This window comes from Brachyistius frenatus, unplaced genomic scaffold, assembly GCF_029030835.1.
Source record: "Brachyistius frenatus isolate BFR_SWC_R1_liver_20210118 unplaced genomic scaffold, ASM2903083v1 Contig_123, whole genome shotgun sequence".
In the NCBI taxonomy this organism is placed as follows: domain Eukaryota; kingdom Metazoa; phylum Chordata; class Actinopteri; family Embiotocidae; genus Brachyistius; species Brachyistius frenatus.
The window spans coordinates 837628-853114 of record NW_027210722.1 but is presented as its reverse complement, the minus strand read 5'-3'; the positions used below and the strand labels follow the sequence as shown (position 1 = coordinate 853114).

Here is a 15487-nt window from a genome sequence, read left to right as displayed (position 1 = left end):
GATGTCAGACGGACCGCTTAGTGGGGAAAAGAACTGCAGCCACAGGACTGTCCTACAGAACACTGAACACCTTCCAGCGAGTGGGCGGAGCTTCAGCTCCTTCAGGACACGCCCCCCCCAGTCTCAGAGCAGAGAAGACTGATGATTTTCTCGCTATTTCAAAGCCTAATTTAACATACTTGTCTGTGTTTTTTTTCATTCAAATGTGGATGGGTAGTTAACAACTCATACTTCTGTGGTGTGATGAACTTAAAACTCATTTTCATTTCTACTTTACAGCATCTTTAAGGTTTATCTGTGTGAGTAAAAACTGATGAATTGATGCTGGTGAACATGACACAGTTTAAATATTCTGTTCACTGCAGCCTTTAAAGGTACTTCTCATTTCCGCTGCTACGTGTTGCAACTCAGAGGATGAAAACCGCACATCTTCCTCAAAGATTAAATCTAGAACAGAATTTGGTTAAAGGCAAACGTTGCAGTGTTCCTGTCCGGCCTCTCGAACCATAAAGTCAACCGCGACTTTGACATACAGCACGTCATCAACCTCTGCAGACACGCTCTTATTTCTCTAAAAACCGACCACAGAGGACAGGTTCCCACACGCTGTGCAGCACGCCGTCTGTATGTTCTGAACTTTTAGCGCCCACTCTTCCAACGGTGGGACGATCACACTGAATACCACCTGAATATAAACATGATAACTCGAGATGAGACACTAATTAAAGGAAAAAACTAAGTGGAGAAACAATCAATGTTGATGCTTCCCCCAAAAAATGTGAGAAGTAGAAGATTTTTAGTGATCATTCATTTTACTCTTTTCAAGGAGTCAATCTCACTGTGGAACTTGTTTTTGTTCTCTGGGGGAGCAGATTGTCGCAGGTTTCTTCCTGTTAAAAAGTGAATCACTTCCATTTCTGTGCGACAGCCTGGTGATTTGCACGGTGATACAAGCACGGTGCATATACAGTAAATTTGTAAATCTGTGATAACATGAGCAAAAAAAGATTTCCCTGACTTATGGCACAAACTTTCAGCTTTCAGTTATATTTTTTAGATATTATTTGATATTTCCTTTGTAAAACATGTTGCTTTTGTCTCTGAAACATCATGTAGTAGCAATACGGTATTTGTTTTGTATTTGTTGTGTTTCCAAACCGCCCCGTGTTTGTCAGTGAATCGGAGGACATTTGTAACTCTTTTTTTTTTTTGGGGGGGGGGGGTTTACTTTGTATTTTTACACCTGATGTCACTACATTCTAGTCTGAATACGTGCTGGGTGCAGTTTGACCCTGGTTTAACTTACAGGAGCGGAGGAAACTATTTTAAAGGGCACAAACACAGTTTTCTTTGTCCACTTATCGCCTAGTCTTTGTTTGGCCTTTTTACTGCTTCTGCTTTCTGTAGCAGCCTGAAAGGTTTTAGAAGAACTGCCTTGTGTCAACATCAAACATCAAACACGATGAGCCACGGTGGTGCCTGACAATGTTTTTCATTGATGATGGGATGGAGTTACAACCGAAAGAAAAGCACACAGACTAGTCAAAGTCAAGTATTTGCATAAACAAATCGTATCTAATTTTAATATCCTGCCTCGCCTGACCAATAATGTTCTAATGCAGGATTGTAGGTAGTTTCGTTTACCTGGCAAAAGCTGAAAAAAAAAGCTGATGAGACCTCTGCATGACCTGTGACAGACTGCAGGATGGAGGACCCACCTGCAGACAGGTGGAACTGCAAAATATATATTAAAAAACAAAAAGAGGCTTACAGGTGCAGCAGAACAGGAACAACACTGTAAGAGGAGATAGAAAGATCATACAACATGGCAAACAAGGCTGGCCTGGTTCGACAGGAAGTAGTGAGGTGAGTTTGACTACCAAAGAGGTTTGGGGACACCTGGTGGAACATTACTGGTCATTATTTTTTTATTTGCCTTGCCTCACACGATGAACACTACATATATTTCTATATGATGTCATAAACACTGCTAAACACAACAGTGACACCAAGTGGAATTAAAATATATTCCACAGCCCCAAACATGTCTTTTTCAAAGCCTGCAGTGAAGAGAAAGGTCGGTGATGAGCACAGACAATTCCAGGAAAAGTGGGAGATGCAATATTTCTTTGTTGAGCACAGGGGCACCCCGACGTGTCTTATTTGCACAGAGAAAGTTGCGGTGCACAAGGAATACAATTTGAAACGTCATTACACAACTGGACATGCTGAGGAGTATGCAAAATACCAGAGAGATGAGAGAGCCAACTGGGTTGCAAATCTTAAAACATGTCTACTGAGGCAACAAGATTTCTTCAAGAAAGCAACCAAAGAGAATAATGCAGCAGTCGAAGCTAGCTACGTGGTTCGTGAGACGATTGCTAAGGCGGGAAAGCCATTCACAGAAGGTGAATTCGTCAAAAAGTGCATATTACAGGCTGCAAGTATAGTCTGTCCGGAAAAGAAAGGTCAGTTTAGCAACATCAGCCTTTCTGCCAACACCGTAGCAGAGCGCATTTCTGACCTGTCAAGTAACATTTATGATCAACTGTGTGAGAAAGCCAAATATTTCAGTGTATACTCAGTCGCTCTTGATGAGACCACAGACATCAGAGACACTGCCCAGCTCGCAATGTATGTCCGTGGTATTGATGACAATTTTGAAGTGATAGAGGAGTTGCTCACAGTAATCCCAATGCATGGCCAGACCACTGCTCAGGAGATATTTCACCAGCTGTGTGATGCCATTGAGAATGCCGGTTTGCCATGGAAGAGGTTTGTTGGAATAACAACCGATGGAGCGCCATCAATGACAGGGAGGAAAAAATGGACTGGTGGCACTTGTTCAAAAAAAAAACTGGAAGAGGAGGGTGTAGAGGAGGCCATTGCTCTGCACTGCATTATCCATCAGCAGGCCCTTTGCAGCAAATGCCTGAAGTTTGACAATGTGATGTCTGTCGTTGTGAAATGCATCAACCAAATCAGATCCAGGGGCTTAAAGCACCGAAGGTTCTGTGCTTTTTTAGAGGAAATAGAGTCAGAATATGGGGATGTGCTCTACTTCACCGAGGTACGTTGGCTCAGCAGGGGAAACGCCTTGAAGAGATTTTTTGAGTTGAGAGCAGAAGTGAAAGCCTTCGTGGAGAAGGATGGGGTGGCTGTTCCTGTGCTAAGTGATCCCAAATGGCTCATGGACTTAGCTTTTCTTGTTGATATCACACATGAGCTTAATGTACTGAACAAGAATTTACAAGGCCAGGGGCAACTCGTCAGTGCTGCCTATGACAACGTGAGAGCATTCTCCACAAAACTTGTGTTATGGAAAGCCCAGCTCTCTCAGACAAACCTTTGCCATTTCCCAGCATGCAAGGCACTCGTGGATGCAGGCACACCATTCAGTGGTGAGAAGTGTGTTGATGCCATTTTGAAGCCACAGGAGAAATTTGATTACAGATTTGCAGACTTCAAGATGCACAGAGCCACATTTCAAATTTTTGCGGACCCCTTCTCCTTTGATGTGCAAGATGCCCCTCCTGTGCTTCAAATGGAGCTCATTGACCCGCAGTGCAACTCTGACCTCAAAGCCAAGTTCAGGGAGGTGAGTGGAAAAGCAGACAAGCTTGGGCAATTTTTGAGAGAATTGACCCCCAGCTTCCCTGAGCTTTCCCGAATGTTCAAGCGGACCATGTGCCTTTTTGGGAGCACATACTTGTGCGAAAAGCTCTTCTCCACCTTGAACTTCAATAAGTCCAAGTACAGGTCCAGACTTACTGATGATCATCTTCAAGCCATACTGAGGGTCTCAACTGCTTCCTCCCTCAAGACAAATGTGGCTCAGCTATGCGAGAGGAAGCGCTGCCAGGTCTCTAGCAGCAAGGAGTAGGCAAAAGAAGCCATGTTCAGAAGAACAGTTCATGTTCTTCAATGTTCCATTCATGTTCAGGACAATTCATGTTCAGAAGAACCCATTGAGGTTAAAGAACTGTTAATAAAGACGTTTAAATCTGAATACAGCAGATATAGAAGACTGAAGAAACCACACATAGTTGCTGACTAGAGAAATCTAATTATTATTATTTTATTTATTACTGATTTATTTACTTATTAATTCTTAATTTCTTAATTTATTTTTTTCATCTTATTTTGTGTAAAAAAATAAAAATAAAAAATAAAGACATTTGAGAAGATTGGAATTTTTTTAACAAAGCTTTTCTTGTGGAATACCCGATGCAGCCCAACCTCACCCAGACTCTGCCTCCAGCGGCCCCCAAGTAAATTAAGTTTGAGACCCCTGGTCAACAAGTTCTACTGGGACCGTCTGGGACGTCTGAGGAAAAACATTCGCGACAATTTGAACCAGATTTGAGGAGCTTGATTATTTTCTTAAACTGCCCTGCAAGCTATTTCTATTTCATGTTTTACACTTCATCCTTCAACCTTCATCCTATTTTAACTTGTTTCGTTTCTTCTATTTTGAGGTTTTAATTTCTGTTTTTAAATGTCTTTTCATGTTGTTATGTACAGCACTTTGAATTGCCTTGTTGTTGAAATGTGCTACAGCTACAAACAAAACTTGCCCTGCCTTGCAAACCACCTGAACTGTGGCGCCATGGCAACGGGGTTCTCACCATGACAACACATCTGTCACCCTCAACAACACAGTCGTTCAGTCTCTTCATTCTTCTTTCTTGCAGGTTTTCACTCCAGTGAAACCAACCAGTCGGCAACATGACGGACCACTGAGCAACCTTGCAAAAATCCACATTTACAAGACAGCCAGTGACGTCACAGACATAAAGATTAGCACGCAGGTAAATCTTTTCAATCAAAACTCGCTTTATTAACAGAAATAACTCATTTACAATCAGTACGGTTCTCCTCCTCTCATCACTTCACCAAAACAAACCAGAGGAAACCGGAACAAACAGAAAATCCAGAAGTGGCGGGTTTATAGAAAATATGGTCTTATCCAAAAATTCTAATGAAATGCTTGTTATCAATTGAAGTGATTACATATTACTGTATGCTGCACAAAATGTATACACACGTCAAGTTGTAAGAAACTGCAATTTTTTATGTGCATACAGTAGGTCTATGTGTTGAGTTAATTTATTGTGACAGCAGATGTAGCCTGTGTATTTTAAATTACAGTCACAGACTCTGTTCTGTAAAGATACGCAGCTTTTAGGATTTTGTATGTAAGTTTTAGCCCCTGTGGTTCTCTAAGTTCAATAAATAATTAAAAAAAATAGATTAGAACTAATATATGTATGTGCAGCATGATTATTATCACAGGACGTGATGACATTTTTATTATTTTTCAGGTAGTGCTTAAAAAAATAAAAAAAATCTCGATTTATCATTTGTTCTAATTCCAACAATTTTACGCAATTGTTGGAGAATTGACTAAGAGAACGTTCCAGCTTCTGTTCCGCCTCACCAGCAGCATCTGATGACTATCTTTGGATTTTGTTGTAGAAAGGACAAAGCCCTTCCCCATGGCAGCCACACAAAGCCTTTTTTACTCGCTGTAAGTTTGGATGACAAAATGCTGCAGTTTGGAAACACTTAAAATCTCCTGGATGAAATACTTGCTCTGCCCTGACTGTGTAACAGGAGTTTAATCCTAGTTCGGGGGAATACATTCACTGCATTGTCACAGGAGCAGAAAATGCAGATTTAAAATACTTTGTCTGAGAGAAGGCGTATCAACAATTTAACAATTCCCACGAGTGACAGCTGGAAGGAAAAACACCTGAAGGAGAAACAGCCGACAGAACTGGTTTCAATCTGGCTCGACCGGTTGAAAGGATCCATGAAAACTTGTGTTCGGGGTTAGGATGTATCTGACAGATGAGGTGAACCAGGAGGAGGAGGAGGGTTGTGTTTCAGGAAGTCTGAAAGACAGAATTACAAATGTGTTTAGGAAGAACACACACACACACACACACACACACACACACACACACACACACACACACACACACACACACACACACACACACACACACACACACACACACACACACACACACACACACACACACACACACACACACACACACACACACATAAAGAAGAGGGATTAAAGAAAAACAAAAATACCTGGCCTTTGTTTCTTTTGTCGTCTTCTTCTGGTCAACATACTTCCACTTGAATATAAGGACAGCCGGTAGAAGAACTACACCACACACGATGAAGATTATAATTCCAATTAGGATCTTATCTGTCAACAGAACATCAAATGTCACAAAAACACATTAAACAATACGTTCCAATGACCAAAATAGATTTAAAATGTAATTGTATTTTTGAAAATCAGTGTCAGAATGAGTCTTACGATGTCTGTCCCTGCTCTCCGTGTCGTTATGTCCACAGGACGTCTTCACGTCGACCTCCAGAGTCTTTTCCTGTGCTGGGTTGGTCGCCACACATCTGTGAGAGGAGTTGAAATCCTGCCTGAGAACGATGAGAGACAGAGAGACGGCCGAGCGAATCCGTTTCACGATCTTCTCGTCTCTGTACCACGACAGCGTCGTCTCTTCGGCTCCGTCCACAGAACACATCAGCGAGCAGCTGTTAGAGCTCACGTTAGATTTGATCACCGAAGGAGTCGGTACGGCGTCTATAGAGGAAGGTGATGGAGGTTAGAAATCAGATATTGTGATTTTAATATCATCAAAAGCTCTGTTCTTCGTTCAGGTAAGTTCGGTAACAGGCCGCAGTCAGAGAAGGAAAACACAGCAGACATGTGAAAATCAGGGCTGGATGTCGTTCAAATACTGGTACTGATACTAGGCTGTGGGTGTGAGTGGTTGTCTGTCTTTCTGTGTTGTCCCTGTGATGGAGTGGCGACCTGTTCAAGGTGAACCTCTGCCTATTTAATTTGTCCTCCTCGCTGCTCTTTTTCTTCACAGATCATATATTAAGTCTATCTGTGGCCGGTGAAACACTGAATTCAAAGTTAATTGGGGAGAAGGGGCAAGAAGCTGTCAATCACAGCTGCAGAAGCTTCACGTGTGATGCACTCTGTCATCCTATTGGTCGAGGAACACGTCGTAGGATATGCTAAACTGGGCAGGTAAAAACAGAAAGAATTCAGACACACGTTGGAAATGTGTTGCAGGCTGAATTCATGTAGTCTGAGTTCAGCATCAGGTTAATTGTTGCTTCTAAATTGGCTGCAGGTCCGAGAGGTTGGAACGGTGGAATTCAGAGTTAATTTTGACCCCAGCAATCATTTTTACAGAAATACTATAAACAAACAAAAGAAAACAGGTTAAAAAATGTCCATTCAGATTTTTCTCCAGAGGTTCAAGTAAATAATGTTACAGCATGAGACCAAAATCAATAAGTAAGATATGAACTGCTGAGGTCACATATGGAGACTGGATGGTGTTGGAACACACACACACACACACACACACACACACACACACACACACACACACACACACACACACACACACACACACACACACACACACACACACACACACACACACACACACACACACACACACACGTCGACTGGGACAAGAGAAAAGGACTCACCGTACACTGTGAGTTTATAAGAGGAAATCATTTTCTGTCCTTTATTGTCCAAAATATAAATCCCTGAGTCATTCCTCTGCAGTTTTGTGAGTGAGAAGTTTCCAGAGATTTTGTTCCAGTGAAGTCTGTGTGTGTAAATTTCCTCTTCTATATCGAGTTCACCCTTTCTTACTGAAGCAAGAATTTTTCCTCCAAATGAAATAAATCCTCTCTCCAGCAGCGGTCCAGGTAGAGTGACGCTTCCTCCCACGGTTCCTGTCAGGTTCTTCTTCACAACCTCAGCAGCAGATATTCTCATCACTGTAAAACATACAGAGATACATCAGTCAGCAGTCGGGTCAGAACCTCCAGTGAAAGTCCCGTCTCATGAACAGGAAGCTGAAAAGAGCTCAGTAACAGTTCCAGAAAGTCTTCGGACTGTCTGGAGGATCAGACAGCTTTGACTACCTTTACTTTGAAACTAAATAAAGTTCAATGAAGATGTTTTCTATGTTTCCTGCAGTGAGCTCTGATTACATGCTGTCACATGATCCTCAACCTGCAACCAGATTAATCCAACCGTCATTTGATATTGAACTTGTCCTGTACAGCTCAACAGATCTGCAGACATAGATGTTCATTGTTTTGGAAATATCAAGATATATAACTGGTAAACCTTTTGCTGGTTAGTTGAGGAAGGTCATTTTCTTATGTAAACCACGAACCAATAGGAGAGTACATCTCTAACAGACCGAAGAAAAAACAGGTAATTTCCTGTTTACAGAAAAAGACACAAACATAAAACCTGCAAATTAGGTTTTTTGATTGTTTTTTGATTACCTTTCTCTGTTATTGTTTTTTTTTTTCTGTGCTATATAAATAAAGTTTGATGGGGAGTCCATGAAACTAGTCTGGGACAGGACAGTCAAATAAAACCATGCAGAAGAAGAATTAAGTTATTGTGCTTCACATATGTTAAAAACTGCCAGAGAACTGGAGCTGTGCTGTTAATTATGACCGCACACGTTCCTGTCTGCCACGTCTCAGCAATGAACTGCGTTTTAACATATTTCTGGTTGATCAGTTTTATTACTTTTTAACATATTTATAACTTATATTTTACATGGGTAGTTGTCTTTAATATTGCCCTGTGTTTCTTTTAAACTTCAGGCTCGATGCATATTTTAAATATCTTGCAGGTTTAAATGAAGATGATCCCAGAAACAGTTCAGAAACAGAACTGTGGAACAGCATCACGCTATAAACGGTGTTCCACAATAACTTACCTATAAAGAGGACAATGAAACTCAGTCGTGACTCCATCACGGAGTTAAACGGGGAAGCACATCGTTAATTAATCCTGCTTCTTTCTGCTTCTTCATGAGCTGCATCACAGTCGAAGTACAAACACAACTGATGCTGAACTAGAAACAAACAGTTTGGAGAAAAACAGACTGCGGGACTTTCGGGGTGTTGGCGGGGGGAGAGGGGAGTGTCTTTGACTCTAATGCTGTCTTTCATACAAGAACAGTCCGAGAACTTATTTCAAATTCAATTTATTTAATAATATTAAAAATGTGTAACATCTATTACTCATACAAAATGTTTTGATGTCAGGTTTTTTGAGGACCCTTCCCCCACGTTGTTTTAAACATGGTGACTCCCACTTCCGTATTCGGTAACGAAGACGCATTTAATGAACAGTGAACCCTCGTTTTTTCCGCGGGGGTTACGTTCCAAATAGAGACCGTGATAGGTGAAATCCGTGAAGTAGTAACCTTTATTTTTTTTTACAATTATTATACAATGAAATACTCCATAATACATTGAAACCAAAGAACAAAACCTTTTTACAGGCACAAGCATTTGTTTAACAAATAAAAGTACTGTATAAATGTTTTTTTTTTTTTTTACAAATAACTACTGTACTGTAAAATATTAATTTTAATCATCAATACGAACTGAAGGCTTCAAATTGCTGAGATCGGCACCGCCCCACTGCGACCCGAGTCATTGGATTAGAACGGGAGGAAATGAAAAATGATTATGAAAAAAAATACAAAGTACAGTAGGACAAATAGTGACTCGTGTATTTCACTGCTCTTCTGACTGAGCCGCTGCATCCTGACTCCGCTCTGCAGCGGTTCTTTCTTCGAAAGCCCGCGGTTTATGTGTGGTTTTTCGAGAGAAGAACAAGTGCAAGTGCCTTTGTCGGTGCAGAACGTTTTGTCGACATTATGGGTTTTAGGTAGGTAGGTAGGTAGGTAGGTATATACTTTATTAATCCCCGAGGGGAAATTTTTTCGCCACAACAGCATACATACAGGAGCAATAATAGAAACAATAGAATAAAATAATAATAGAATAATATAATAGAAAAGCAATAAAATAAAAAATATAAATATAAAATATAAAATGCACAGTACATACAGTATATATACAGTACATTAAATATCTATGTATATTATATACAACAAACCAATAAACACAGTCAACATATATATATATATATATACATACGGTACAGTATATATCTATATATATAATATACATATAATATACAAGCAACCAAGAAACACAGTCAACAGTGTTATTGTACTGTGATGGATTTTGCCAGAGGTGAGTTATTGTAAAGTCTTATGGCAGTGGGCAGGAATGATCTCCTGTATCTCTCCTTGTGACAGCGGAGCTGGAGGATTAGAGAAACTTGAAATTGCAAGAGAATTTGCTAACTTAAATTTGGCAAGCTGTTTTACGTACGTGTACATATTAGACCGCAATGTTATTGACAAACAGGTAGAGAAGAAGCGGAGAGACTGTTTAGCCAATCAGAATGCAGAACACAATGCACGATGCAAATCCGTGAAGCAGCGAGACCGCGAAAGGTGAACCGCGTTATAGCCAGGGTTCACTGTACCTTCATTAAATTATTGCAAGAGGAGCCATTAAACGAGCTTCATGTGGAGAGAAACGGAGATGGATCAAAGGATTAAAGCAGTATTTCTTCTTGTTTTATAGATTTTTCTGCTCTCAGAACTCGTCTCGATGTGGTTTGTTCCCGATGTGAGCAGGCTTTGTGGATTTTTAGACCTAAAACCACGAGAGCATTAAATTGTACAAATTGAAAGGAATCTCATCAATTCCTCCCAGCCTGCTGTGCATTTGGTTTTAAAGCCCTATTTTAATATTCAAACTGAATCAAATCAGTCACTGGTTCAAACGTGCTGCTGTAGGCTTTTTGTAGATGCTATTTTAAAGAGAGACAAAAAAAACCAACATGATACAAGTTGACTTGCTAACGGAAGGAGATGAGAGTAAAGATAAAAAGCAAATAAAGATATCCTGCTTGAGTTCCTGAATAGAAATGATACTTCTCTGCTCTGAGACTGGGGGTGGGAGTGAGTGTCTGGTTTGGGTGAAGTAATACTTTCTGCAGTACAGTTTCATTTGTGGTCGAATGTTTCTGCAGTCATTCCCATCCTGTTTCTGACATCACCGACTCTGAGTGGTAGATTTTCGTATTTATTCACATGTTGAAATGAAAAGAATCTGAACGAGACGCCGGACAAAAAGCTGGTTTCAATAAGTTTATCGTCATTGTTGAGCGTTCAGGTAGTTTTCAAAAGTCAACACTGCAGACAAACTCTTTTGTCCTCAGACTGTGAGGAAGGCTCTCATCAAGAGGTTGTTTGATGTCATTCAAACTGCATACTTGAATTAAATGCAGGTTAGTCTGTTCTTGTCTCAGCTGCCAACGTTGTGCCCAACAGGGAAAATTGCAGGTCTCCACAAAGTTACAAGTTATGGAAATTTGTGGAAAAGATGATGAAAACAAACACAAACAGAAACTAAGTTTTTTTTTTAAACAGTTTTATGTCTCTAATTTGCTTGGGGGGAAATATGTCGACACCACGTGAGTCTCACAGGAAAGATGTGGCTGAAAAAGATGTGCAGACATGTGGATCATTCGCACTGCTGACCACCAGACAAATAAAGGAACAGCAGATGAATTAACTCGTGTTTATCCTCACTGTGCAGCAACCCGGTCACAAACCACAAGAACTGTGAAACGGCATAATGTGTTCTTTAACCTGGATATTCATCTGCGTGTCCCACGTTCGGTTTGTTTGGATTTTGTCACCCGACCTGCAGCGTAACTTTGTTCAACGTGTTTAGACTTGAGAAAAAATGTTGGTGCTCTTTCATAAACATTCAGATAATTAAAGACTGGAAGGAGTGATAACAGGCAGACATGGAGTTTCCTGAGTTGGGATATCCAGGGCCGTATTCACAAACATTTTTAGAATCCTCTCCGAGAGCTCCGAACTGAACTTATAAAAACTTCTAACAAGGAGTCTCAGCTTCGGAGGGATTTAGGAAACTTCTCAGAGCAACTCTGAGTGAAGAAAAGAGCAGAAACTTTTATCTTAGTGTGAGGCGGTGTTGTCGACTCCGTATTTGGATCGCAACGACGTGATTGGCTGATCAGAAATAGACTTCTTTGTGAGAAGTACACAGTGACATCCAGTGGAAATGAAACAAACTGCGTCCCAATATGAGGCTGTGAAAGTGCTATAATCGTTAGTTTGATCACTTTGATGAAGGTTGTAACAGATCAGCGTCTTCATCACTGCTGCGCTGTCGCATTTTTACTGTTGCCAAATATCTTCATGCTGCGATTGCTTTCATTTCTGCCGTTATTTTGTTCAGTGGGAGAAGTGAGCGTCTTTAATGAGATCGACCACAAACATCATCAGTGCACGATATAATTTATAGCGTTTCAGTGTTTAAATATTATTTCTCCTACTTCCGCAGTTTTCTCCTCTGCTTAAAAAATTCTTAATAGTCCTCCTCAATAGGAGTTAAAGTGTTCTTTATTATCTTTAATCTCATTTTTGAAATCCCTGGCCTCGCCCCGCCCCGCCCTTCCGTAATTTGTTTTAAGAAAATTTTTTGTAATTTAAAATTGGTTTTCTTTGCAAAATTAAACACTTTTAATCATAAAAAAAGACTAAAAAAAAAACGTAATAATAGGATACCTTTTTTCACTCTTTTCAAACTAATTTTTGGCCGTGCAGTGGCTCGCATCTACTGATAGCACGTGAGGCGTTTAGGGGACATCTGTAAATTGTAACTACAGAACATGACCTGAGTTACACTCTCCCCTGCTAACAGCCTTGAAAACCGGAACCACCAAAGTAAAGTGAAATGTGAAATTTCTTTTGGTATCGATATTGTTCAGGACCTGGTACTGAAGTCCATTGATCAGAACCAGTATTTGAACGATATCCAGTCCTGATTTTCACCTGTCTGCTCCGTGTCTGCTGTGTTTTCCTTCTTTGACTTCTGGCCTGTTACTGAACTTACCTGAGCGAAGAAAAGAGCTTTTGGACTTTTACCTGCCTGAGTCTCAGCTTATGCTTCCTGAATGCACCTTCAATCTACAATTGTATGAACAGATATCGGATTTGTGCCAGCAATCGACCCACAACACCACAGTCATGTGCCCACGCCCACTCTGGGTGTGGCCCGTTATTTGACGGCATTACACAAAGAATTACGGTACCTTTACGTTAACCATATAAACTCAACAGATTTCAATTGCATGTTAATCCTGCTCATTCAACATGCCTGCACACACAAGGAACATTTATAAACTTTTAACTGGCTTTAACATGCCTCTGACAGTTACACTGATTTTCAAAAATACAATTACATTCAAAATCTATTTTTGTCTTTGGAACTTGTTGTTTCATGTGTTTTTATGACATTTGATGTTCTGTTTGACAGATAAAATCCTAATTGGAATTAGAATTCCCATCGTGGCTGTAGTTCTTCTATCATCTGTCCTTATAATCACGCAGATATATATTGACCACAAGAAGACAACAAAAGAAACAAAGGCCAGATATTTAGGTTTTTCTTTAATCCTGCTTCTTTGTATTGTGTGTGTGTGTGTGTGTGTGTGTGTGTGTGTGTGTGTGTGTGTGTGTGTGTGTGTGTGTGTGTGTGTGTGTGTGTGTGTGTTCTTCTTAAACACATTTGTAATTCTGTCTTTCAGACTTCCTGAAACACAACCCTCCTCCTCCACCTCCAGGTTCACCTCATCTGTCAGATACACCCTAACCCCGAACAGAAGTTTTCGGTTCGAGGCAGATTGAAACCGGTTCTCCTCCTCTCATCACTTCACCAAAACAAACCGGAGGAAACCAGAACAAACCGAAAATCTGGATTACATTACATTTCATTTAGCTGACGCTTTTATCCAAAGCGACTTACAATAAGTACATTTCAACCATGAGGGTACAAATTCAGAACAACAACAACAACAAAAAAAAATCAAGAAAGTACAATTTTCTTCAAGATAGCCAAACTTTAAAGTGCTATAAGTAAGTGCCATTTTAAGTCCTACCTATTCAAGGTAAAGTGGCTATATGTTTGAACCTTTTAGCACCCACTCCTCCAACAGGGGGGAAGATCAAACTAAAAGGAACTATCTTTACAATGATAACCACCTGAATATGCACATGTAAACTAAACCAAACTCGTGTGTGTCATTGTTTTGTTATCCGGGATAACAAAAAGCCAAGTTTAAGTGCGCTCTCGTTTGTCTTTTGCAGACTTTGCTCACAAGGCGACCGTGTTGCATGAAGTAGTATTGTTACTCCGCCAAGTGCATCTCTGCTTATTTTCTATTTGGTATGACAGCCTGGAGATTTAGAGTTTAAAATAATACATACAATAAATATGCACATCTTAAAGGCAGGTGGGACTGAAAGAACTCCAAACATGGCTAAAATTGAAAACACGAAAGACGAGCTTCCTATAAATGAAAATAAATTAAGGAAAGCTAGTAGATGAGTTTAGAATTAAAACGTTATATCTGGACTCGTTTCGCAACCTTCCCTGGTGGTCTAGTGGTTAGGATTCGGCGCTCTCACCGCCGCGGCCCGGGTTCGATTCCCGGTCAGGGAACACACTTTTTTTCCTTCGCATTTGTTGTCAAACGTTCCTTGTTGTACGCGCTGCACGTCAAAACGACACTATTTTCACAACGTTCAAAGAAGCAGACGATTAAATGTGTTTTCCGCCCCAGTGATCTGAAAAAACTAAAGGCAGCTGAACACGACACGATGAATCATAATAACACGGAGGCTGAAAGTCAAGAGTACTCTGTTCCCACTAAGTGGATTTACTGTTCAAAGAGATCATCGCTGTGAAAAATGAACTGAAACATAAATATATTAATGCAGAGTTTATAAATTCATCTAAATCGTCATAAAGCGAGAAATGCAGTGCAGGTTTTTTTTTTTGATTCAGCTACTCGTGAAAAAGTTGCGACCTCCTTCGAGCCGGATTCGAACCAGCGACCTAAGGATCACTGACATAACACACTACAGTCCTCCGCTCTACCAACTGAGCTATCGAAGGGGCACGCAACCAATGCAAGGTCATTGGATTTTCAAAATAAAATCGTACAGGCGTGACAAGTTACGTGATGACGGATTATATAGTTTTTGCTGAACAGCAACAGTAGAGTAGCAACAGCTCTGCAAACCTGACTGTTGGACACGAAGGGATATTGAATGATACGGTTACACAATTGGTCGATCACATGTCGTGTAACTTATATAAAAAAAAAGTCACCATAGGCCGGCCGAAAGCAATGACGCCCTGTATCATTTCAAAATAAAAGCCCTAGCTTTAAATTGATAGTGTTTCTCGCACGGTCCAGCTGAACACATGTATACCCGTTTAATTAATTATCCAATCAGCCAATCATAAACGCCACATATACACGAGGCATATTGATTATTTAATTATTTATTTATATGCTGACATGATATCCTTGTTATTTACACTCTGATTAGTGTCATTTGTATTTAACAAAAATTCCTGAATTGATTTTGGTATGTTGACTACAATGCCCACAAGGTTGTTAAAAGGAACCAGA

At 40.3% G+C, this 15487-nt stretch overlaps 1 protein-coding gene and 2 non-coding genes across 3 annotated transcripts; 1 reads left to right on the top strand and 2 right to left on the bottom strand.

The window, feature by feature from the left end:
* Positions 1-4818: 4818 nt before the first annotated feature.
* Positions 4819-8941, bottom strand: LOC138629878 (T-lymphocyte surface antigen Ly-9-like). The gene is made up of 5 exons (XM_069713859.1): positions 8820-8941; positions 7555-7854; positions 6341-6625; positions 6106-6226; positions 4819-5897 (listed from the first exon to the last, which is right to left on the bottom strand). The coding sequence occupies exons 1-5, from the start codon at positions 8854-8856 to the stop codon at positions 5786-5788; spliced, it is 855 nt and encodes a 284-aa protein (XP_069569960.1). The 5' UTR covers positions 8857-8941; the 3' UTR covers positions 4819-5785.
* A 5495-nt stretch (positions 8942-14436) lies between these two features.
* trnae-cuc (transfer RNA glutamic acid (anticodon CUC)) lies at positions 14437-14508 on the top strand. The gene has a single exon. It is a non-coding gene; the product is annotated as a tRNA-Glu (tRNA).
* A 368-nt stretch (positions 14509-14876) lies between these two features.
* trnay-gua (transfer RNA tyrosine (anticodon GUA)) lies at positions 14877-14964 on the bottom strand. Its single transcript is given in 2 exon segments — positions 14877-14912; positions 14928-14964. It is a non-coding gene; the product is annotated as a tRNA-Tyr (tRNA).
* Between the last annotated feature and the right edge of the window lie 523 nt (positions 14965-15487).